Source organism: Lupinus angustifolius, chromosome LG04 (genome assembly GCF_001865875.1).
Source record: "Lupinus angustifolius cultivar Tanjil chromosome LG04, LupAngTanjil_v1.0, whole genome shotgun sequence".
In the NCBI taxonomy this organism is placed as follows: domain Eukaryota; kingdom Viridiplantae; phylum Streptophyta; class Magnoliopsida; order Fabales; family Fabaceae; genus Lupinus; species Lupinus angustifolius.
In genome coordinates, this window is record NC_032012.1 from 10,527,707 (window position 1) to 10,551,611 (window position 23,905).

General features: G+C 33.4%; 6 protein-coding genes across 10 annotated transcripts; 5 read left to right on the forward strand and 1 right to left on the reverse strand.

The window, feature by feature from the left end:
* On the forward strand, positions 246 to 1,790 carry LOC109345795 (basic 7S globulin-like). The gene has a single exon (XM_019585002.1). The coding sequence runs from the start codon at positions 295 to 297 to the stop codon at positions 1,642 to 1,644; it is 1,350 nt and encodes a 449-aa protein (XP_019440547.1). The 5' UTR covers positions 246 to 294; the 3' UTR covers positions 1,645 to 1,790.
* Positions 5,341 to 8,844, forward strand: LOC109345798 (signal peptidase complex subunit 3B-like). Its single transcript, XM_019585010.1, has 6 exons — positions 5,341 to 5,520; positions 5,596 to 5,643; positions 7,617 to 7,679; positions 8,169 to 8,222; positions 8,368 to 8,454; positions 8,542 to 8,844. The coding sequence occupies exons 1-6, from the start codon at positions 5,395 to 5,397 to the stop codon at positions 8,665 to 8,667; spliced, it is 504 nt and encodes a 167-aa protein (XP_019440555.1). The 5' UTR covers positions 5,341 to 5,394; the 3' UTR covers positions 8,668 to 8,844.
* LOC109344621 (signal peptidase complex subunit 3B-like) lies at positions 8,893 to 10,008 on the forward strand. Its single transcript, XM_019583379.1, has 4 exons — positions 8,893 to 8,904; positions 9,314 to 9,367; positions 9,513 to 9,599; positions 9,687 to 10,008. Exons 1-4 carry the CDS (start codon positions 8,893 to 8,895, stop codon positions 9,810 to 9,812), a joined length of 279 nt encoding a protein of 92 aa, XP_019438924.1. The 3' UTR covers positions 9,813 to 10,008.
* On the forward strand, positions 11,946 to 15,240 carry LOC109345796 (cation/calcium exchanger 5). 2 transcript variants are annotated; one of them, XM_019585005.1, is made up of 3 exons: positions 11,960 to 12,061; positions 12,092 to 12,760; positions 14,277 to 15,240. In XM_019585005.1, exons 1-3 carry the CDS (start codon positions 11,996 to 11,998, stop codon positions 15,039 to 15,041), a joined length of 1,500 nt encoding a protein of 499 aa, XP_019440550.1. In that variant the 5' UTR covers positions 11,960 to 11,995; the 3' UTR covers positions 15,042 to 15,240. The 2 variants fall into 2 exon arrangements, with proteins under 2 accessions (XP_019440548.1, XP_019440550.1); XM_019585003.1 differs by having other exon boundaries at positions 11,946 to 12,760.
* On the forward strand, positions 16,488 to 19,530 carry LOC109345797 (nuclear transcription factor Y subunit C-3-like). 4 transcript variants are annotated; one of them, XM_019585006.1, is made up of 5 exons: positions 16,488 to 16,803; positions 17,231 to 17,431; positions 17,545 to 17,683; positions 17,923 to 18,766; positions 19,246 to 19,530. In XM_019585006.1, exons 3-4 carry the CDS (start codon positions 17,627 to 17,629, stop codon positions 18,721 to 18,723), a joined length of 858 nt encoding a protein of 285 aa, XP_019440551.1. In that variant the 5' UTR covers positions 16,488 to 16,803; positions 17,231 to 17,431; positions 17,545 to 17,626; the 3' UTR covers positions 18,724 to 18,766; positions 19,246 to 19,530. The 4 variants fall into 4 exon arrangements, with proteins under 4 accessions (XP_019440551.1, XP_019440552.1, XP_019440554.1 ...); XM_019585007.1 differs by lacking the exon at positions 17,231 to 17,431; XM_019585009.1 differs by lacking the exons at positions 17,231 to 17,431; positions 17,545 to 17,683 and having other exon boundaries at positions 16,489 to 16,803; positions 17,961 to 18,766.
* On the reverse strand, positions 20,063 to 21,950 carry LOC109345799 (putative pentatricopeptide repeat-containing protein At3g05240). The gene has a single exon (XM_019585011.1). It carries the CDS (start codon positions 21,939 to 21,941, stop codon positions 20,235 to 20,237), a length of 1,707 nt encoding a protein of 568 aa, XP_019440556.1. The 5' UTR covers positions 21,942 to 21,950; the 3' UTR covers positions 20,063 to 20,234.

Here is a 23,905-nt window from a genome sequence, read left to right on the forward strand (position 1 = left end):
GCCGTTGGTTCAAGTGGTACATGCTTGATTCCCCTTAAACAAGAACCCGCGTTCGAATCTTGTGGATGGAAAAAATACTCGTTGGAAGAGTTAGCCTCACATACCTGTGGATGTTCCCGACTCAGACAAGATTGCGTAGATACACGTGGGAAACAAAAAAAAATTCACTATTCACATGCGGCATATAAAGCCAAACGGTTATATCCTATATATAAACATATTATACTTGCTACTAAACCATATCTTATATTCCAAAGTTGCTATATAAATATAATATAGAAAGGTTTCACATACATGGCACGAAATATGGCTCATATCCTTCATATTCTAGTAATCTCTCTTTCTTACTCTTTCCTTTTTGTATCATCTTCATCACAAGACTCACAATCATTATATCATAATTCTCAACCCACTTCTTCTAAACCAAACCTCCTTGTTCTACCCGTTCAAGAAGATGCTTCAACCGGACTTCATTGGGCCAATATCCATAAGAGAACACCACTTATGCAAGTTCCACTCCTACTAGACCTAAATGGTAAACACTTATGGGTAACATGTTCCCAACACTACTCATCTTCAACATACCAAGCACCATTTTGTCACTCCACTCAATGCTCTAGAGCCAACACTCACCAATGCTTCACTTGCACCGATTCAACCACAACAAGACCGGGTTGCCATAACAACACATGTGGCCTCTTGTCTAGTAACCCGGTTACTCAAGAAAGTGGGTTAGGTGAGCTTGCACAAGATGTACTAGCTATACATTCAACTCATGGATCCAAACTAGGGCCAATGGTTAAAGTCCCTCAATTCCTCTTCTCTTGTGCACCTTCCTTCCTTGCCCAAAAGGGTCTTCCAAACAACGTCCAAGGTGCTCTTGGGCTTGGTCAAGCACCGATTTCACTACAGAACCAACTTTTCTCCCACTTTGGACTCAAACGACAATTCTCTGTATGTCTCTCTCGTTACTCAACATCAAATGGTGCTATATTATTCGGAGATATTAATGACCCAAATAATAACAATTACATCCACAATAGCCTTGATGTTTTGCATGACTTGGTGTACACCCCATTAACCATAAGCAAACAAGGTGAGTACTTTATCCAAGTCAATGCCATAAGGGTTAACAAACACTTGGTGATCCCAACTAAAAACCCATTTATCTCACCATCATCAACATCATACCATGGAAGTGGTGAAATTGGAGGAGCTTTGATTACAACTACACACCCTTACACCGTTCTTAGCCACTCTATATTTGAGGTCTTTACTCAAGTGTTTGCTAACAATATGCCAAAACAAGCTCAAGTTAAAGCTGTGGGGCCATTTGGGTTATGCTATGACTCAAGGAAAATAAGTGGTGGTGCTCCTAGTGTTGATCTTATTTTGGATAAGAATGATGCTGTTTGGAGAATCTCTAGTGAGAATTTTATGGTTCAAGCACAAGATGGGGTTTCATGTTTAGGGTTTGTGGATGGAGGGGTGCATGCTAGAGCTGGAATTGCATTAGGGGCACACCACTTGGAAGAAAACTTGGTGGTGTTTGATTTGGAAAGGTCAAGGGTTGGGTTTAACTCCAATTCATTGAAGTCTTATGGAAAAACATGTTCTAATCTCTTTGACCTTAACAATCCTTAGGATCCATAAACTATGGAGAGAGGAAAAGGTACTTAGAGAGTTTATGCTTAACTATTAAGTAAGCATGTACTTGCTATGTGGTTAATAATATAAAGAATAAAGAGTTTGAAGTAAATAAAAATGCTACTTGTGTTGTTAATGAGTAATGTTGTTGGTGCTAATGTATTCTCGCACTAGATTTTATCCCATAATATTAATATCATATCAGTTGCAGCTAATCATATATTACATGGTTAATGAATTTTTACTTCAATAACTAAGCATAGAAATTATATAAAAAGTGGTGTGTGATTAGAAGTTTTGTTTTCATTTCACTTCAACCATCATTATGTAGTGTAATTGATTGAAAATAATGTGGCAACCTCTTCTCACATATCAAATCACAAACCAGACAAAGTTGGATGTTTAAACGTAGTATTGTGCATTACACTTCATGGTATTGGAGTGCATGTTACTATTCTTATCTATTATTCTTTTTTTTTCAATTTGTTATTATTCTAATTTTAGGTGTTTGTTATTATTTATTATTCTATTTTATATATTCTTATCTCTATACTTATATTTAGGAATTGTATATTATATATATCAACAATGTACTCTAAGTGGAAGTTTGAGAAATAAAATTTGCAATTTTTATATGTTATCATAGTAAGCCTTGTATCTTAATAGCAACTCATCAATCTTCTTTACTTTTTTTTTCCTATTTCATATCAATGACTATTCTCATGACTTCCAATAAAATTCTTATCGAACTCACCACTCTTCCCATCAAACTAAATTTTAGAAACCATCATACATGGTACAACCAAATCCTTCATCTCCTCAAAGTCCATATCAAGAATGAAGATCGTATGTACAAGTTGTTATTATCCCATGTCCAAGTTAATTATGTTAAATGTCAACTTTCCTTTACACTCTAGCATCGTCGTCTTGGTCATCCCCATCTTCCGGTCCTTAAGTCCATCGTCAACCACAAGCCATCTTCTAGTTCTTTTAAGTGCTCTAACTATCTAGCTAATAAGGCACACATGTTGCCATTTTCACAATCTACAATTCCTAGATCTAAACCTTTGGAAAACTATTTCTCTGATGTATAAAGTCGTACCTCAATTACTTCAATAAATAGATTTTCTTATTATATCATATTTATTGATCATTTCTCCGAGTATGTCTGACTTTATCTCATGAAACACAAATTTGATGTCTCAACATTTTTTACTATTTTAAAATCTCGTGTTGAAAATCAATTTGATTATAGTGGTGAATTTCTAAAACTTTGTTCTTTTCTTCAAAGTCACAGCATAATTCATCTAACAACTCCTCATACACTCCTGAACACAATGTTCTTTCTGAATACAAACACATACATTTGATAGAAACTACTCGTTATTTACTTACTCATGTGTCTCTTCCTTTACATTTTCGTCATATGCTATTTAAGTGACAACTTATCTCATAAATCATCTCTCAACTTCAGTTCTACACATGAAAACTCCCTTTATTATATGGTTTCTTGTTTTAAAAAGTTGTTGTCATATTTAAAATCCCTATTGTTTTGACACCCAATATTATTAGGAATATATCAGCTATCCTACAAAGTATATACTATATATGTTATTTATTGTGATTGAACAAAAATATATCTAATTATAGACTTTGAATTTAAATATATATTTTTTATATTATGTATGGAACTCTCCTTTGTCATTGTTGTCAACCATTTACGGGGAGAAATGCCACATGTGTTCCTAATAATATTTATGTGGAGATGTATATAAGTAGAGACAATAAATCAAATTTTGATAATATGTTAAAAATTTAAATATAATTAAAATCTAGTCATAATTAATAATACAAAAAAATATAATTATACTCATTTGCAAATATGACATGGTGTATATATTTCTAGAAAAGTTTTTCTCATTATTGATTACTAGCTTTTTGAGGGTTACAAGGTGGCAACCCATATTTTTATAATTAAATGAATTTAATATTATAGATTCATACTTCTATATATATAAATTATATTTATAAATAACCACTCTATCCGTACCTTTGAGACCTTTTCTCTTTCACATTTTCTCATAAATTTCGTATTTAAAAAAAAGGTAATTATCCAAGCTCTCTTTAATTTCATGTTTAGAAGAGAGACATATAGCAGGTTCTTATTCATAATTATTCAATATTAACATTTTATCATTCATGGTGATTAAAATTAATAAATTTCCTATAATAGGTTCATACTTTTATAAATAAAGTTATATATACTAGAATTTAAAATAATAAAATATATAAATTGATTATAAGGGAGTGACAATGATAAATTTTGTTTTTGAGATATAATAGAACATGGATGGAAAGTGTAAATTAATAATAGAGATAAGCTAATTCACGCAAGTATAAATCTAGATTTCAATTTCAAATTTTCACTTACACTAAATAGAATAAAAATATATGAGTGCATTAAATACAAATACATCACCATAAAATTAGAAAATAGGATAAATAAATAATTAAGAGCAAGTCTTTGATTCAGAAAGTCAATATTCTATACCTTGACTTTTAAATTAAAAATGATTCTTCAAAACTATAATAAACAATTGTGTATTTGTTTCAATAAAAAAATATTACTTATTATCGAAATGCCAATTGCTTTATATTTAAAACTTCATTGATAATTAAATATATAAAAATTAACAACCCATCCATTACAAATTAAAAACTAGTTATAAACACGTAAATATCTGTTGAATAATCGTAAATTATATTTGACTTGAATAAATTTTGGTGTGTACAAAAAATTATCCTAACTACTAGGTATATTAATTCTTTTTGAGATGTAAAAAAAACCAAATTAAGTTTTGACTTTTCCAACATAGCATTTCGATCCTATACACATGACATAAATTGAATATCTAACTTCATTATTGATAAACTATTTATCGTACGTGTTAGACTTATTCATATTTCAGTCTAGAAAATTATGTGTCAAAAATAAGAATTCAGAAAAAACTTATAATAAAAAAAATGGATTTATTGATATTAGAAAGATATGTATAAAACTCATCAAAGTCCACCATTATAGAAATTTATACTAAAAAAAATATGTTTTAAAATTGAGGTTTCCCAATCATGAATATAAGTAGAATTGCTATCTATATAAGTAATATAAGTAGAATGTTCTTAATACAATTATACAATTTGACTCATATCCTGGCACTGGCAAAAACTGTATTACACTTGAATCAATCGTTAAATTAAAATAATTATATTAGTCAAGTCAAATTAGTTATATCGGTCAATTTTCATTTAAACTTTATCTATCAGAAGCTTGATTTAAAAGTTACCAAAATATTAATAAACCTTTCTGAATAGTGCAATATTTTAATAAATAATTTTTTTTAGTTTCCCACATGTATTATCGCATTGGAGACAATAGTGTCCGAGCTGAGAACATCCATAGGTAAGTGAGACTAACTCTCTCAATGGACATTTTTTCATCCACAAGACTCGAACTTAGGTTCTTATTTAAGAGAAATCAAACATGTATCACTTGAACCAACGATTTTAGTTTTAATAAATAATTGAAAGAGAAGGGAAAAGAAAAAAAGGAAAACGGCGTGTAATAAAATACATACGTGTTTGATCCAATGAGAATAGAGGAAAGAAAAAGCAATAATAATATAAAGAATAATAATATAACTCTCTCTTTCTCTTTCTCTATTCTTTGAGAGAAAGAGAATCAGAAAAATGCATTCATTTGGTTATAGAGCGAATGCGTTATTGACCTTCGCTATAACCATTCTCGCTCTTATCTGCGCCATTGCTTCTTTTACTGATTCCTTCAATCATCCAACTCCTTTCGCTCAAGTCAAGGTTCATCACTCTCTCTCTTTTACTTTTTTTGTTCTTGTTATGTATTTTAATAATCTCTTACCATTATTTTATTAGGTTTTGAACATTAACTGGTTTCAGAAACAACCTAATGGCAATGACGAGGTAATATATATATATTATTTTATTTTATTTATTTTATTTTACTATTTTGTGCTCTTCTGGTTGTTAGGTTTTGCTCTGATTTGATTTTTAGATGTAGGATCGGGTTTAACTGTGAGATTTTAGTTGTTGTGTTGGTCTTGAATTTTGAGAAGGGATAGATCTAATTAATGAAATTTTTAGTGTAACCAATTTACCACTGAGTGATACTTGGTTGTAATTTTGTGAGTATACGGCAGTTTTTTAAATTGAAGTCGCGGTTGTGTTTATCGTAAAATGAGGGGTAATGTGGCCAATGTGGAAGTTGCGCATGTGTTTACTGTAATTGCGAAAAAAATGAGGGAAAAGGTGGCTGATGCGGCAGTTGCAATGGCTAGACTCCTAAAACTGCAATATAATATTGCGGTTGTAGTGTGTAATTTAAAACATTGGTGTATGGTGAAAACATGGGAGTGTGGTTTTAAATTGTGGTTGTGGTTGTAGTTGTAGTTATGTTGTATTTATCGCAATTGTGGTAAACTGTGGTTGTGAAGACTACCAAAACCGCACAATATTGTTGCTGCAATTTAAAACCTTGGTGGGGAGGTTTGATTTGATGGGTGATTGTTATGTTGTAGATGAACGGTGTAATATAGTTAGGGAGCATACTGAAGTGGAGGTGAAGGAGTGAATGTGTTTCGCGGATTGAAGATGGATGCGCGTTTTTCCTGTTGCGACTTCCAATACTGTAAAACGTACTTGTTGTATACAATATATTAATAAATTTTGCCAAGATGGTTTAGGGCATTTAAGGTTTGATAGTCTGGATGTGCTGGAGGAGAGAACAGATTTGTGGAACGTTTTCAATACAACAGCAACAACCAAGCCTTTATCCCAATCGGATGGAATAATTGTATAATTTTCATAATGATGATGAAAAAATTGTAACCACATTTCTTCAGGATCATGCATAGGGTGGAATCACCTTTTTTTTGATATAAAAAAGTAGTATTAGGAGAGAAGGGGAAATTACAATAAGAGAATATGAAATCTTAACAAAAAGAAAACTTAGAATAGAGCTCTCCATAAGTTAAATTAGTTTTTGTTTTAAGTATTGCACATTCAGGTGTGTAGGACTGTAGTCCCCTTGGTTCAAATGCTATTCTGTTATTTTATTAGAAGGTTTTACCAAAGGTGTTGCTGGTTGCATTTTTCTTCATATAAATATTGATAAGTTTCTGGTCTACCAAAATGAGCCAAATGCTAGGGGCTGATAAAACATTCGTAAACTTGGGACAGTGAAATTTGTATGTGCACCTACTGGGATAGTGAAATGATTAACATTTGTGACAACTGAGAATGATTGGTCTAATACAATCTCTGATTCTTAGGATACCTATATTATATGCAAGAGTATAATATTTGGTGACTGTATCAATGTCTTGTTATCAAAACTGAACTTAAACTAAAACTGAGATTCTATTATTAAGTTCCTGATTTTTTTTAACATTCTTTTTAAATGTGTGTCTGTTCAAATAAAATTTGAATTTGATGTAGAACTTGTCTTGGAGTCACCTAATTCCTTCTGAACTTGTAGATTACCCTACATAATTGCTTAAGATAATTTTTGGATGTCCATATCTTTATAATTGTACATTTTAAAACTATTCAAGGATGTCAGAAATACTTGGAAATCTCATGGTGGTTCTAGTCCATAGAATGCACTTTTTAACTAATCTAGCATGGCAAAGAATTTGTTACTTGTACCGTGTGCTATTTGCAGTGAAAAAGATATAAGAGTTTGTCATATTAAATGCTATATACTATGTGAGTGTCATCAAATATTTCTCTGTATATGTTCTGAATTTGTAGCTGCATATTGTATTATGATTTTATTATCTTTCTGTGCTACAAACCACATCATTATGATGTCTTTCTCTGCTATTCAGATGTCATATTTATTCATTGTTTATTAACTTGCCTTTCAAAATTTTCAGGTCAGCATGACACTAAATATATCAGCAGATTTACAGTCACTTTTCACATGGAACACAAAACAGGTTCTTGACTTGAATTTGCATTATACTTTATGATCAACTTTTTGTTGTCTGTACCCCATTTGTTTCTTATGGGTGCTCTAGTATGAACTAAAGTGGGGTGGGGGAAAATGGAACTAACTGGATGTATTATGTATTTATGTATTAAGATGTGATGCATGTCTTGTTCTGTTGTCAATTTTGTCTGCTCTTTCTCTGTTCTTCCCCTCCTAATGACTTAAATGCTTCTTAAAGTTTAAGGTGCCTGACCTATTGTTATAAATTGTCTTTTTTTTTCTTCTGAAATATTTATTTTTATTGTTGCCTTTCTTTGCACTTTATGTTGTCTATGGATTGAATTGTATTTCTGTGAAAGTGTTGGAGTTATATACTTATATAATATAATGCATGGGGATCCTATTCCCAATTTCTGATCAATTAATTATTTTTTAATAGCTAGAATTTCAGTGCTGTTCAAAGGACTAAGTTTTGCCTCTTTTTATATGCTTGCAGGTTTTTGTCTTCTTAGCTGCCGAGTATGAAACTAAAAAGAATGCCTTGAATCAGGTTTGATTTGATTCTTTGTTTTTTGCATCGTCATGTCAATCAGATAGCTTTGCCGTTGCATGTTATGCTATTACATTTTACATATCAAGCTTTGGTATATGATGTATCATATATATTGCTTATGTTCTTTTCTTACCTTTTATAGATTTCCCTGTGGGATGGAATCATTCAATCTAAAGAACATGCTAAGTTTTGGACTCATACTTCAAACAAGTACCGCTTCATTGATCAGGTATACAACTCCCCAACGATGTTATGACTCGTATCAATTGCTGCAGATTTATTTGGAACTTAATTTTCCCTTATTTTTCATATCCAGGGAAGCAATTTGCGCGGTAAAAAATTCAACTTGACTATGCACTGGCATGTGATGCCCAAGACTGGAAAAATGTTAGCAGACAAAATAGTCATTCCAGGTTACCGATTGCCTGAGGAATATAGATGATTCCTGCATGTCTTGTTAATTAATGTTATTGCTATAACTTTAGCCTTTTGAACTACTGATATAGAAGGCTAGCTCAAAGAACTAGAAATAGAGAAAAGGAATTCATCTTTCATGTCTGGAAAATTGGAATTAATAGTGTTTGAATACTTGAACATCCGAAATTTTTGTTGTGGTCTTTGACACTTTATGATCAACTTTTTGTTGTCTGTACCCCATTTGTTTCTTATGGGTGCTCTAGTATGAACTAAAGTGGGGTGGGGGAAAATGGAACTAACTGGATGTATTATGTATTTATGTATTAAGATGTGATGCATGTCTTGTTCTGTTGTCAATTTTGTCTGCTCTTTCTCTGTTCTTCCCCTCCTAATGACTTAAATGCTTCTTAAAGTTTAAGGTGCCTGACCTATTGTTATAAATTGTCTTTTTTTTTCTTCTGAAATATTTATTTTTATTGTTGCCTTTCTTTGCACTTTATGTTGTCTATGGATTGAATTGTATTTCTGTGAAAGTGTTGGAGTTATATACTTATATAATATAATGCATGGGGATCCTATTCCCAATTTCTGATCAATTAATTATTTTTTAATAGCTAGAATTTCAGTGCTGTTCAAAGGACTAAGTTTTGCCTCTTTTTATATGCTTGCAGGTTTTTGTCTTCTTAGCTGCCGAGTATGAAACTAAAAAGAATGCCTTGAATCAGGTTTGATTTGATTCTTTGTTTTTTGCATCGTCATGTCAATCAGATAGCTTTGCCGTTGCATGTTATGCTATTACATTTTACATATCAAGCTTTGGTATATGATGTATCATATATATTGCTTATGTTCTTTTCTTACCTTTTATAGATTTCCCTGTGGGATGGAATCATTCAATCTAAAGAACATGCTAAGTTTTGGACTCATACTTCAAACAAGTACCGCTTCATTGATCAGGTATACAACTCCCCAACGATGTTATGACTCGTATCAATTGCTGCAGATTTATTTGGAACTTAATTTTCCCTTATTTTTCATATCCAGGGAAGCAATTTGCGCGGTAAAAAATTCAACTTGACTATGCACTGGCATGTGATGCCCAAGACTGGAAAAATGTTAGCAGACAAAATAGTCATTCCAGGTTACCGATTGCCTGAGGAATATAGATGATTCCTGCATGTCTTGTTAATTAATGTTATTGCTATAACTTTAGCCTTTTGAACTACTGATATAGAAGGCTAGCTCAAAGAACTAGAAATAGAGAAAAGGAATTCATCTTTCATGTCTGGAAAATTGGAATTAATAGTGTTTGAATACTTGAACATCCGAAATTTTTGTTGTGGTCTTTGACTTCAATTTCTTCTTGTGTTGGTCTGAACCTGAAAAGTTTTATGCCACAATCAACCCTTCGGGCCATTCCCCTTGAAATTTTTGAAGCTGTGATCCAGTTTTCTGGGTTATTTAAAAGCAGTGTCCCTCTTCACCTTGAAGAAAATGACAGCTTTTTTAGGGGAGTATCCCACAAATTGTGATACTCCATGTGCTATTTGTTATGACTGATCAGGAAAACACTTAACTATTAAACTTTTAACTTAGGGACACTCTTTTCGGAACAAGAGATGTGACCCCCTTTTGATGGAGCAGGTGGGAACCCTGAATGAGGATAAGGAACTAAATAAAGGGTCAATTGTCCACTATATTGATATATGTTTTTTATGGTAGAGTTGCAAAAGATATGAATATTTTATGGTAATTAAAGCAAGGCTAATGTCCACTTTGAAATAGAGTGAGATTATTACTGAAATAGATAAATTTCTGAGGTGGAGTGGAAAGAGTCTCTGGTAAATATTGGTCTCTACTCTTGGTGGAATTTGTTAGAGTGCAAAGACACTTTCATACTTGAGGTAAGATAGTGTGAATAAGTTAGGTTTGAATCTAGGACATGGCAATATAAATAAGAATGTGAAGTTCTTAGACCCTTGTCTAGTGATATAACTTGTCCATTTGCTGGTTTTTATAATTTATATTTCACACCACACTAAATTCCAAAATATCCTCATCTATCAGTGTTATTAGATATTATACCGTATTGACCGGCCGATTTGACTGCAAAACTGGTGAATTGGACTCTCAACTGGTATGATATTTTATTAGACCCCTCATGTATTAGAATCGGTGAAAACTGTTGAATGAGACGTGTTGGGTATTTAACCTGCTTCATGTATTAGCCTATTAGGGAGTGATTTATCTATTTATCTGACTTAAGGTGGAAATGTTGCTTAAATTTGATGCGATCAACGATAAAACTCTCACTTTAAGTATTCAACTTAGTGTATATCCAGAATTCAAACTCTAGACTGATAATTAAGTTAAATCATTCATAAAATTTACTCAAACAAATTTAATTGATGTACTTGTTGAGAGAAATGCTAATTATGTTGCATGAGATAAGTAATCAATTAGAATTGATATGATAATTTTTTTCTTGGTACACTAGAAATAAAGAAAAACAAACTATACTAATGAAGAAAGATCCATGTTTAATACATGATCCACAACTTAAGATGTTGTGTTCCAATGTTCATCATGATTGTGAATCTTACCGCTATCCCTAATCAAGTTTTCACGTAGAGAACAACTACCATCCACATTAAGTTTTAGAATTCGAGTTATCTTACACCAACTGACTCAAGCCATTGATATCTTGATAGACATTCTTTGCAACATAGTCTAAGTCCCAGGAACTATCCCAAGAATGATGCAATTCTTCCATCTCTAGGCCCACTCGATATCTATTACAAATAGGTTCCCATGCAGTGGTATAGACTATAGAGTGTTTCATTAACCATGAGATGACCGAGTTATTCTCACATAAGCTCTTATGGTTAAAACCCAGTAGATGCCAAAGTAGAGGAAATTCCTCACAATCATGAAAATATACATTATAACTTTGTTATAAAGAGAAAGGAAATAAAAACATGCAAAAAAAAAAAAAATGCACCAACAATATATAAGTTTTGAGCATTGTTATATTCTTTTACTAAATCTTTCTACTAATTTTCCTGCCCACAAAAAATTGATATATATTACTTGTAATTAATCATTAATAACTAAAGTATCTTATTGTAACACATATCATCTTCTTGTAGAGTAGCAGGATGTATCATTTTTTATAAGTTTTACACACTATTATTACTATATGATCTTACCCGTCAACAATAATTGCCATATTCTAATATTATCGAATTATATTTCCCCAAAAACATAATGAAATTTATGGTTTTTCATCAAAATTGTACATAAACGAATGGGTGATTGACGAATGAGAATGAACCGAAGTGAGTTTGAATGGCATGGCCTTCACTCTCATCTCCCTCCTTCTCATCACACTCCTTCTCTTCTTCATATTTCCTTCCTCTCATTTTCTTTCCTCTCATTTTCCTTCCTCCCATTTTCCCTCCAATCGTAGATCACTTCTCTCCAATGGAGGAATCTTCAACTACCATTCCTTCTTCAACAACAACCCTTCCCTCTCTCTCTCTTCCCTCTCTCTCTTCCTCCTCCTTCACTTCCACATCCTCATCACCACCGCGCACCGCCACTTCTCCGTCGTCACCACCAAACTCGCCTCCCACCTCCGCCTCTCCCCTTCCATGGCCGCCGTCACTCTCCTCTCCCTCGGCAACGGTGCTCCCGACGTCTTCTCCTCCCTCGCCGCCCTCCGCTCCGGACAACCTCGCACCGGACTCGGCGCTATTCTATCCGCCGGCGCATTCGTCTCCGCCCTCGTCGTCGGGTTCGTCGCGATATACGCTGCTCCGTTTAGCGTCGATCCGGCGCCGTTTATTAGAGACGTGTTGTTCTATTTAACTTCGGCGTTGTTTCTGTTTTATGTTTATTTGAGTGCTGAGATATTTCTGTGGCAAGCGATTGGATTTGTAGGGTTTTATGTGTTCTTTGTTGGATTTGTGTTTTATATGGATTTGGGAATTGGAGATCGAAGAGTGAAGATTGGAAATGAGTCTGTTTCAGATCTTGAACAACAAAAGGAACTAATCACTTCTCATCAGGAACAAGTGAAACGACGTAGTTCTCGATTTCGCCGAGCTTTTGAATTGGTATGATTCGATTATCCTGTGCTGTGTTTTTATGTGATCAAGTTAAGTAACTAAGTTAGAATGTTAGTTATGTTGAGAATCGAGTATAATTAATGTTAAAAACAAATACACATGACTTATTTAAGTGATCATTAATTAACGCTCTATTTAGAGGTAGAGGTATTTCGAGACGGATAAATGCTATTAGCGAAACTATTGTTCTATATAGTGGTTGTGGTTGTAGATATGTTGCATTAAATGCGATTGTAGAGAATACCGAAATTGCAATTTTTTGGGATCAAATGCATATGCGGAGACTACAGAAACTGCAATATGATTTCCATGTTCGGTTGCGTGATGTTCTTATTGACAGAATTACAGTTGCATATAGAGTGATTTGGTGTTTTTTATGGTACTTGAAGCTGGTAACTTGCCTTAAGTGGTGGCCGATGGCTTAGGTAACAGTTGTAGGAAGTAGCAAAAGTGAGTGTATTGAGTGTCACATATGAAGTAAATGCTGCATATGATTAGATCCAAAAACAATATATTTAGGGTGGCTAAGTTAGAGAATTTATTTATTTTAATTTTGAGATAGAAATAGCAATAACTGTTACTATTAGCTACTGCATCGGTCCTCTGCCCTCAAGATACTAGCTCAACTCGATTCATGTTGCCAATTTTGCTTAGATTTCTCTTAAGCGTGTATGATTTGAGTTTTTTTTCTTGAATTATAGAAAGCACATAATCATGATTTAGTTCCATTCATAGCACGGGACTTTCACTTCCATAAACTCATCCATGTGATTCAGCATCAAAACAGTTTTCATGCAGTGACTTCACTTCACCATCAAAATACTTGGTTTTAGCAAAACAAAGTTCATAAAGTTATACCATTTTTCATGTTTGCATATAATCAGGTTTGGTGGCCAACTATTTTCGAAGTGCATTTACTTGAAATTGAGAGGAACAGAGTAGTTTCCAGAGTGTGTACACAGGAGAAATGTATGAAATATTGAAAGATGTCTAATATGTCGGGGCTAAATCAATGATCCTTTTGTTGGTAGACATTGGCACGATTAACCTATTAATCATTTTTCTTTCGACAACAAACACAGAATGGGAAAAAAATCAATTATGAGGTTAGTCAATTGATCCATTTGTTGGTAGACATTGAACTGTCCACAGCCAGGAACATTGAGGTTCGGGTATAAAACCCAAATTATTTGAGCTTTTTATATTTGATATATTAAATACATTTTAAACTAAATAAGGATGACCCAATGCATGATGCTTCCACCTAATGGTGTCTGGGATGGGTAGATGTATATAGTCTTGCTTTCGCAAATAAAGAGGATGTTTTATTGACATAATTGATTCTACCATGTCCGTTCTTTATATTTGACCACAGCTGTGTATTTTGTTAAATAATAAATCTTCGAACTCTTTAAAAGCATAATTCAGGATCTGAGTTATAGTTCTGTAATGATATTACTCTACTTGACGTTGTGCTGACTTACCCCTTGCTCTATGGTTACAGATTTCTAAATTATGGGAGGTGCCTGTCTCAACTCTCTTGAAATTGACTATCCCTCAACCAGCACCATCACAATGGAGCAGATTTTATGCATCAGCCAATATCGCTCTTTGTCCCCTTGCCCTCTTGTATGCCTGCAACTCGATCATGCCATTTAATCATCCCATAGTTTTCCTCCTCCCCAACACTCATTTCCCTCTATGGTCAGTAGTTCTTACCACAAGCTTCTCTCTTGCATTTCTTCATTTTATAATCGAAAAAGAACCCCCGAAAACAGAGCAACTGCCTGTGGTGGTAACGGCATTTGTTATGAGTGTGTTTTGGATATCTACTACCGCCGGAGAACTGGTTAACTGCCTTGAAGCTATAGGCATCCTTCTCAAATTGCCACCAGCAATCCTCGGTCTCACGGTGCTGGCATGGGGAAATTCAGTAGGGGATCTTGTGGCTGATGTCGCAGTTGCTAAAGCTGGTCATCCAGCAATGGCAATGGCCGGATGCTTCGCTGGACCGATGTTCAACATGCTTGTTGGTCTTGGAAGTGCTTTGGTGATACAAACAGCAAATATATATCCCAGAGCTTATGAGCTCAATTTCCACGTTGGTATTGTCATTGCATTTGTATTCCTGATTTTAAGCCTCATGGGGTCTCTTTTGGTGATCACTTGGTGCAGATTCCGAGTGCCGAGGTTCTGGGGATTCTGTCTGGTAGGCCTTTACATTGCTTTTATGGCAGTGAGTTTACTAATAGCCATGTTTTCAGGGTGATTGTCCTTATAGGTTAGGACTAGGTAGATTTATGATTTACATGTATAACCAAACTCAACCAGAAGCTAAATCCAAATGCATGGACATTGTTGAAGGTAGAATTCAACAACTATAGCATATTGATAGTAGAGGTGATTGTATTTTATAAATCCTAAACTCTCTAATATTTTTGTATCAAAAGTTGTAATCTTTAATTTTACTCTCTGAAAGTGTACTTTTTTTCCTTTGGTATTTCTCCATTAAGCAAATAGAAACTTTATTTTGACATGGAGACTATGAAGCATTTTTATTGAATGTTAATTATACTTTATTAGACTTGTAAACACAATTTCAAAATCATACCCCTGGATTTAGAATTTTAGCTTATATCCCCTTATTTATCTCAAATTGTACTACATTTTCATAAAAATATCTCTATAGTTGTTTGGGGACTGTTTAATGATTTAAGATAATTGATTTTTAGTCCAAGGTATCTTTGAAAATTCATTATATTTTTAAGAATTCATATCTGAGTTACATTGGTTGCTACTCCTTACTGCCATATTTAAACCATTAATATTATAGTTGTTGTTAAATGTTGAGCTTAAGCTTATTTCTAACTTGAACCACCCTTGTGAGTAATCCTTAGAACATTTTGTCATGATATGTAAAAATTATCCCTTTTCAATATGTAAAACAACTTCACCCATCGAAAATTATTTTAAAATAATACCAAAAGTATAATGAATTTTCAAAGATAAATAAGAATGTGAAGTTAGCATTATATGAATTTTCAAACCATAGTCATATGTATGGGAAGACATGAGTTATAATGCATATGGGTTTGTCTGTCAACAAAAAAAAGTAGGAAAATCTGGAGCATTATATGGATAATTACGATATGGTCGATTTGGCTTGCAAGAAACGATATCATATTCAAATCCAGATCAACCCACATTCAGCAAATCATGGAGACTGTAAAAGTGAAATCATGACTATGAATTCAAAAAATGAATACAGAAACAATGTCATTTTCTAAGTGGAATCAAAACCCATATTAATGTTTAAATTATTACTACTCTTAAGCTTCTTATTTTAATTACGTCATTATTAGACTATCCCTTATAAATTTTGTACTATTAGTAAAAGAATAACTGATAAAGAATGTGAATTGAACAAATAAGTCTAATAATGAATGATGTGATTGATTATAGTTCTGATTAAATCAAATAACTTGTCTCTTAGGTAATTAGTGATGACAAGGTAAAAAAGAAAAGCAATACAAAATAGAACGAAGATTCGTTGTCCCATTTTTCTGTGTTTCATTATGTCTTAATCTAATAGAAATTTGACACATACTAAAAAAGAAAAATAAAAAAATATAACATAACATTTTTATATGATTTGATGAGATACAATTGACTTGAATTATGAAGATAGAAAGATTTCGGGACAGAAAATAGTGATTTCCTACAAAATACAATTAGTTAGGTTCTCTGACACAAGCATTGATTCTTTCCATTCATCAATCTTCACCAAAACCTCTCTTTCTTTTCATTTCTCAAACCCTAACTTTTATCTACACTAACAATTTTTTGTACTGAAAGCATTCCAAAAATAGCTTTTTGCGTTCGACCCATCACAGTTTTCATGCCATAGATCTTTGAATCAAACTCAATTTCTGATAATTTTCCTTGTTTTTCCTCCTTTTTTCATTTGGATCCTTTTTCAGGTTCTGAGTTTCAGTATCTGCATAGCACAATATCATCACCTGTTTTAGAAGGTAGCAACTCTTCCTCTTTCAAAACCTATACATACATACATATATATATATATATATGATTTTGTTTTTTGGGTTCTATATTTGTCTATGTAAATTGTAACGTTGTCTTAATGATTTTATCTATCAGTGATTGTTTTACTCTTTGATAAAAAAAGGGAACAATTTTTTTGGTACAAAAAAGAAGTAATTTCTATTGAGCACTTCTAATTTCAATGGCAAAAATTTCCATATGTGAAGGTGGCATGTGATGGAAACAAAGGTTTTACTTTGATTTAATTGTTAGAAAGTGTGGAAAGTAAATGTTTTTTTGTTGTTGGTGATTCCTTGTTTATACCATCGCATAGTCGAGATCGTTGGAAATCGGGATGGTGAATGTTATGTGTTGCCATAAATTCGTTAACAGATTTACGGCCATAAGGTTCTCCAGTGCAGTGCTCTCAATTATTTGTCGTGGCGGAAGATGATACGATCTCTATGCAAGAAAATAGGCATCTCCCTTTCTTGATGTGCATGAAGCATAAAATGCTTTCAGTCTCATTCCTATGCACAATTGCATCTAAAACACAAGAAACCTCTGTTTCTGACAAGAGATATGCGTTACCCGACAACAGTTTACAAAACAACCTAAGTATCAATTTTGATCAACACTTCTTTACATCAAAGGCGTTTTGGTCGATCAAATTCGATATTTATTTGCTTTTGTAACCTGTTGGTTTTGCAACATGTGTTGCTTTTACATAGGTGTTTCTGACAACAGTTCTTGTGAAAACAGTTTATTCTGTTTGGGATGCAATTGGACATGGGAACAAGTAGATTGAATTGAATGCTTTTATGCTTTACGCTCACCATGAGAAGGAGATACATGTTTTCCGGCTTGGAGATCATTTTGTATTCCATCACAACAAATAATTGGGAGCTTTGCATTGGATGGATGCCCATCTTTTTCATGATTGTTTTAACTGTCTCATTGTATATTGTGCCGACCCCACCTAGTGGGATAAAGATTTAGTTGTTGTTGTTGCATTGTATATCTTACTTAGGACTTTGGGAGTATATTTACTAATAAATCAACAAATATGCTTCCATAATTGCAATAATTTTTGTTTTGATTGCATGTAGTGTGTAGGTGTTTACTTGTTTGACTTCACTTGGAACAGAATGGATCATCAAGGGCATGGCCAGAACCCAAATATGGGGGTGCCATATGGTTCTAATCCTTATCAGCAAAGCCAAATGACCGGGGCACCGGGGTCAGTTGTTACGTCGGCTGGGAACATGCAATCCACCGGTCAACCTACTGGAGCTCAGCTGGGACAACATCAACTTGCTTATCAGCATATTCATCAGCAACAACAGCAACAACTTCAGCAACAGCTCCAACAATTTTGGGCAAATCAATACCAGGAGATTGAGCAAGTTACTGATTTCAAGAATCATAGTCTTCCCCTGGCAAGGATAAAAAAGATTATGAAAGCTGATGAGGATGTCCGAATGATATCAGCTGAGGCACCTGTCATATTTGCGAGGGCGTGTGAAATGTTCATATTAGAGTTAACCCTGCGTTCCTGGAATCACACCGAAGAGAACAAGAGAAGAACCCTTCAAAAGAATGACATTGCTGCAGCAATCACAAGAACTGATATATTTGATTTCTTGGTTGACATTGTGCCTCGTGAGGACTTGAAAGATGAAGTGCTCGCATCAATCCCAAGAGGAGCAATGCCTGTTGCAGGGCCTGCCGATGCGCTCCCTTATATGTATATGCAACCTCAGCATGCACCACAAGCCGGAGCGCCTGGTGTCATAATGGGAAAACCTGTGATGGACCCAAGTATGTATGCTCAACAGCCTCATCCCTACATGGCACCACAAATGTGGCCACGACCACAAGACCAGCAACCATCATCTCCAGATCATTAGCTGCTGCTTCATTATGAACATGTCATTGAAATTAAGGTGAACTTTAGGCTATTTCTGTCTCTCCTTTTAAATATTTGTGAAGTTAAATATTATGTTGAAATGCTCATTTGAGTACAGCATAGTAAAATTTTGCTATACAGGTCTTCAATTTCATTGTCCCTATTTTTTCTTTATTATTGGTTTGGTACTTGGAGATGATGAGGCTCGGGCAACGGCAATGTTGCTTGCCTCATGACCTGGAGGTCACGAGTTCCAATACTGCAAATAATCTCTTCACTTGTGAGGGTAAGACTGCGTACATCTACCTCCTCAAATCCCATTAGGTGTGAGCCTCGTGTGATGGCCACCATTTTAAGGCTTTCAATAGTTAAAAATATAGAAAAACAATAAACTCTTCTTAGTTTCTTCCTAAAGTTTTCTTTGTTCTTTTTACAGGCTTAAATGTACTTTTATACCTTTACCTGTACTCTTATGGATCATAGTTCCCTTTATCTCACATTGCTCACAATTCCTATCTTGCAGGTTACCAGACACCGATATCAACTGACAATGTCAAACCGAATGGTTGGAGAAGCTGAATAGCAATCAGAAAGGGTAGCTGATAATTTACATGTGATGCAGACTATAAACATATGTAGATAATGCTCAAGTTAAAACTTAATCTTTTATTAAACTGTAATAAGACCTTTAGTTTTCTTGTATTCAGATGGTAATATTTTACTTACATTGCATAGTATGGTTCTTAATTGAACTTTAGCTTCTTTGTCAACAGAACATTTTATGCTCAAAGTGTTTATGTGATTAATCTATTCCGATCAAACATATTAGCCGATTAAATCTCATATAATTATATATGATGTCTTCCAGTTTGATGTGGTAACACTAATTTGAAAGGCTTGTCACTCTATGGAGAGATGGATGAAACTTGGTTAGGGTTGAGTTTTTTCATACTTGTCAACAATAAAACAAAGTGTTTTATACCACATTCTAGTAATTTACTCTTGGAACTACTAGGCTTCACAAAATCATGCCTAACCAATATGTTTTCAAGGAAGGTAAATCAAGTGAGTAAGTAGTGATAAATGCATGTGGAGCTCACATGATAATGAACCAAACATGGGTAGTTGGAAATAGACAACCAAGGTAAGTCACAACCAAAAATGGAAATGTTAGAGGTATGTGGTTATCAATGAGATATTGGTCTAATAGTGTAAGGTCTCGCTAGATCCCCAGAAAGACTATAAGTTTAAGGGTTCAATTACTGTGAGCAATATTTGTTGGGAAGAGCAGTCACGTACCCTGAAAGGGATTAGTAGTTCCTTACCCTTATGATGAGGAGATATCCTTGGTGGTACTTCCAGGCCTATTAAAGGAAATGGAGAAATGCCCAGATGAACAAAAGTTATGAAATTTGTGTATAAAAGGAAGATAAAAAGTGAGAGCATGGTCATCTTCAAAATTTGATGTTCAAATATCAAGACTCAAAACATAAACCCTGCCATGATCATGATTCATGAACTTAACAGTTTCATTTCAACTGAACTATGACCAATTGTCTTTGTAATCCTTTTATGCTTCATCACTTTTCTTGTAACATTTACCTCTTCCCATTTGCCAGCTCTGGCATATATATTAGATAGAAGAACATGAACTCCACTTTGACCAGGTTCCAGTTCTTTCAGTCTTACTTTCACTTTATTAGCAACAGAAATGTTTTCATGAATCTGACATCCATTTAAAAGAGCACCCCAAATGGCAACATTTGGTTCAACCGACATCGTCTCCATTAACTTTCCAGCTTCTTTGAAACGACCTGCCCGACTCAAAAGATCAACCATGCAACCATAATGCTCTTTTTCCGGCATTATACCGTACTTCTTTGTCATTAGGTTAAAATGTTTTTTAGCCTCATCAACCAACCCAACATGACTACATGCAAATAGAACTCCAATGTAAGTAATATGATCAGGGACTACAGAACTTTCCTCTTGCATTATCTGAAACATGCTCAATGCTTCATTCCCATAACCATGCATTGCTAAACCGTTAATCATGTTAGTCCACACCACCACATCTTTCGTTTGCAAACTGTTAAAGATCTTCCACGCACTTCCTATTTCGCCGGTCTTGGCATACATGTTAAGAAGAGCAGTTGCTATGGCAATGTCTATTACAATGTTGCTTTTCAATAGATAAGCATGAAGAGCTTGTCCCAATGCCAGAGCACAAAGGTTGGCACAAACACTCAGAACACTCAGAAAGGTAGCCTTATCCGGATAAAATCCAGAGGCCCGCATATCGAAAAAGAGATCTAGTGCCTCCTGATATCTCTCATACTGATTGTAAGCATTGATCATACTGTTCCAAGCAACAATGTTTCTCTTATGCATTTTGTTGAACAGGTCTCTCGCAATCTTAAAGCTACCACATTTCGCATACATTTCAATAATTGCAGCTGCAAGAATGACGTTGCAATTAGATGCCGGCATAAAAGGATCATAACCAGCGTTACGAATGCGATGATGAACCCATCGGCCAGTACCTTTGTCTCTACTTCTAGCACAGGCAACCAAAGCATTCACCATGGTAATTTCATTTGGCTCCACACCCCAATGATCCATCTCCTTTAACACCTTCAAAGCTTCATATGGCTGATCATTATTTACATACCCAGCAATCAAACAAGTCCAAGCAACCACATTCCACTTAGGAATTTTATCAAACACCTTCAACACAGAACTCATTTCACCACATGACACATAAAATTGAAGTAACCCAGTAGCAGAATATGAATCTACTTCAAACCCAGATTTCAGTATGCAACTATGAACACATTTTCCACAATCATGGTAAAAAAGTACAGAACTTGCTTTAAGTACAAATGGAAAAGTAAAGTGATCAGGGGAATAACCATTTTGAACCATTTGTCTATAAAGAACCATAGACATTCTTGGTTTATCACTATTAGCATAACCTCTTATCATGGAATTCCAAATATAAACACTAGGTGAATCAATTTGGTGAAATACTGAATCTGCATAATTGATATTCCCAAATTGTGAATCAACACAAAAATCAATAACTTTGCTTAAGGGGACTACACTTTTTATTGTTGGGGTTGTGATTATTAGACCATGCAAAATTTTCAACTCACTCATAGTTTTGCATTTTGCTAATAGAGAGAGAATCATATTTTGGGTTATCATTATTGGGTTCATCACAATCTCAAAAATCAAGATCCTATCCCTACAATTTCATCTTATTACATTCTATTGCTTCCATCTCAAATAAAACTCTTCATTGCTTATTTTTCCAATTTTGGTCCTTATCCTTTTTCTTGGAGCGATAATTGTTAGGAGATGAGTACAAACCTCGAAATAGAGAGAATTATTTTCTTACTAAAATAAGTGAAAGATATTCTTGATAGTACAAAAAAAATGAATTTAATTCAAAAAATTACTAATTTGACTCCGATCTGTAATATTTAAAGATTAATTTTAAAAAATTATTTGGAGATGAGCATTTTCCTTAATGGATTTTCACATTAAGTATTAGATGGATATATTTATGATTACATTACTAGATATTTTATAATTTTGACATAAAATGGTTAGAAAACTAATTTTGTCTATCGAATGCTTTTATTCAATAGGCTGATGATATTATAATTAAAGAACTCTCTCCATCCTCTTATTTTCAAACGTTAATCAGATGTTGGTTCAAATGGTACATGTTTGATTCTCCTTAAGCAATATCTCGGGTTCGTGTCTTGTGGATGGAAAAAATATCTGCTGAGAAAGTTAGTTCCACATACATATGAATATTCTTAACTCGGACAAGATTGCCTCTAATACAAGAATACATGTATGGGAAACAAAAAAATGTTAAAGAGTTTTCGTCATTTTTCCCCTTACACTTCAATTTGCATAAACTCTCTCTCTCATCTCATTCATTCTTCTTACTTATAAGAGATGTGGAAGCAATCCAAATAAAGGAGAATAAAATATGTACAAAAGTGAATAAACCTGTAATAAACTTGGAGGGGGAATGAAGAAGGTACAGAAAAAAGATGTATACATGAATAATATAAGAGTTTTTCACAATGTCATTGTATCATCTACCATTTATTCTTCATCATCATTCACTTTTCATAAAAAATAATCAAAATGAATAATAGATAATGTACTAACATAGTATACATCTTTATATTGTCAATATATATATTACATTGTTACTTTAGTACTGTTGATTTGAATTATGCATATCAATTTGTTGGTTGGTCACTTATTAGTTAGATTCAAGCGAGGAAAATATTATCCTCTTAGTCCTGATTTTTTTTTGCATTACAATTGACATTTTCTAGAAATTATCATTATTTATTTCAATTAATTGTTTATAGAAATAGCGTCTAATTTAATGATCATTTCACGTATGTGAATTAATTTATATTAATTCATGTAATTGTAATTCAAATATTTGGATTCATTTTGATTTTTATGCTTTTCATTTTGAATTAAATTATATGTCTTCATATTGTGCACATATTTTAACAATGGGCTATTTGTGTCATCACATAAAATTGGTTACAAATATTAATACATATACAATCCACTCACATTTAAAATTGACTATAAATATTACTACAATACAATCTCAATATTAATACAACCTAATAAATTCAATATATAAGTACATAATTCAATTTCAATAGTATTTATTCAATATGAATTACGTGTATTAATATACACATGCACTATAAATCATTCAATTATGTGTAATAAATTTATTAATTTATAATTATGATAAAATCACTCAATATCAATTTAAACGAAAATTATGTGTCTATCAAATTGTGTTTAAATTCAATAAATAGTTTATTTTCAAGATATCCGTGCATCAGTCAATTTGAAGGCTTAATAAATTCTATAATGGTAAAATAAATGATTGAAATTGAGTATAACTAATGTAACTTAACTCTCTTCTATGATGGGAAAACATATTAGAGAGAAGATAATATAAAAAAAAACTTAATACATTAGAATTAGAAAGGGAAAGAACATGGAAAACTTAGAAAGAGGAGTGAAGGAGTATGGTTATGCAAATTTTTTTGTTTCCCACAAATATTTTCACACCGGAGGTAATCCTATCCGAGTTAGGAACATCCATAGGTATGTGAGGCTAA

Bases quoted from the DNA above. Each gene is read 5' to 3' on its own strand.
- LOC109345795 (XM_019585002.1), top strand. From the start codon at position 295: ATGGCACGAAATATGGCTCATATCCTTCATATTCTAGTAATCTCTCTT.
- LOC109345798 (XM_019585010.1), top strand. From the start codon at position 5,395: ATGCATTCATTTGGTTATAGAGCGAATGCGTTATTGACCTTCGCTATA. The intron at 7,680-8,168 runs GTTCTTGACTTG...ATATGCTTGCAG, and splicing joins TCACATGGAACACAAAACAG to GTTTTTGTCTTCTTAGCTGC. The intron at 8,455-8,541 runs GTATACAACTCC...TTTCATATCCAG, and splicing joins AGTACCGCTTCATTGATCAG to GGAAGCAATTTGCGCGGTAA.
- LOC109344621 (XM_019583379.1), top strand. The intron at 9,368-9,512 runs GTTTGATTTGAT...TACCTTTTATAG, and splicing joins AAAAGAATGCCTTGAATCAG to ATTTCCCTGTGGGATGGAAT. The intron at 9,600-9,686 runs GTATACAACTCC...TTTCATATCCAG, and splicing joins AGTACCGCTTCATTGATCAG to GGAAGCAATTTGCGCGGTAA.
- LOC109345796 (XM_019585003.1), top strand. From the start codon at position 11,996: ATGGCCTTCACTCTCATCTCCCTCCTTCTCATCACACTCCTTCTCTTC. The intron at 12,761-14,276 runs GTATGATTCGAT...CTATGGTTACAG, and splicing joins TTCGCCGAGCTTTTGAATTG to ATTTCTAAATTATGGGAGGT.
- LOC109345797 (XM_019585006.1), top strand. From the start codon at position 17,627: ATGCTTTTATGCTTTACGCTCACCATGAGAAGGAGATACATGTTTTCC. The intron at 17,684-17,922 runs ATCATTTTGTAT...GATTGCATGTAG, and splicing joins ACATGTTTTCCGGCTTGGAG to TGTGTAGGTGTTTACTTGTT.
- LOC109345799 (XM_019585011.1), bottom strand. From the start codon at position 21,941: ATGAACCCAATAATGATAACCCAAAATATGATTCTCTCTCTATTAGCA.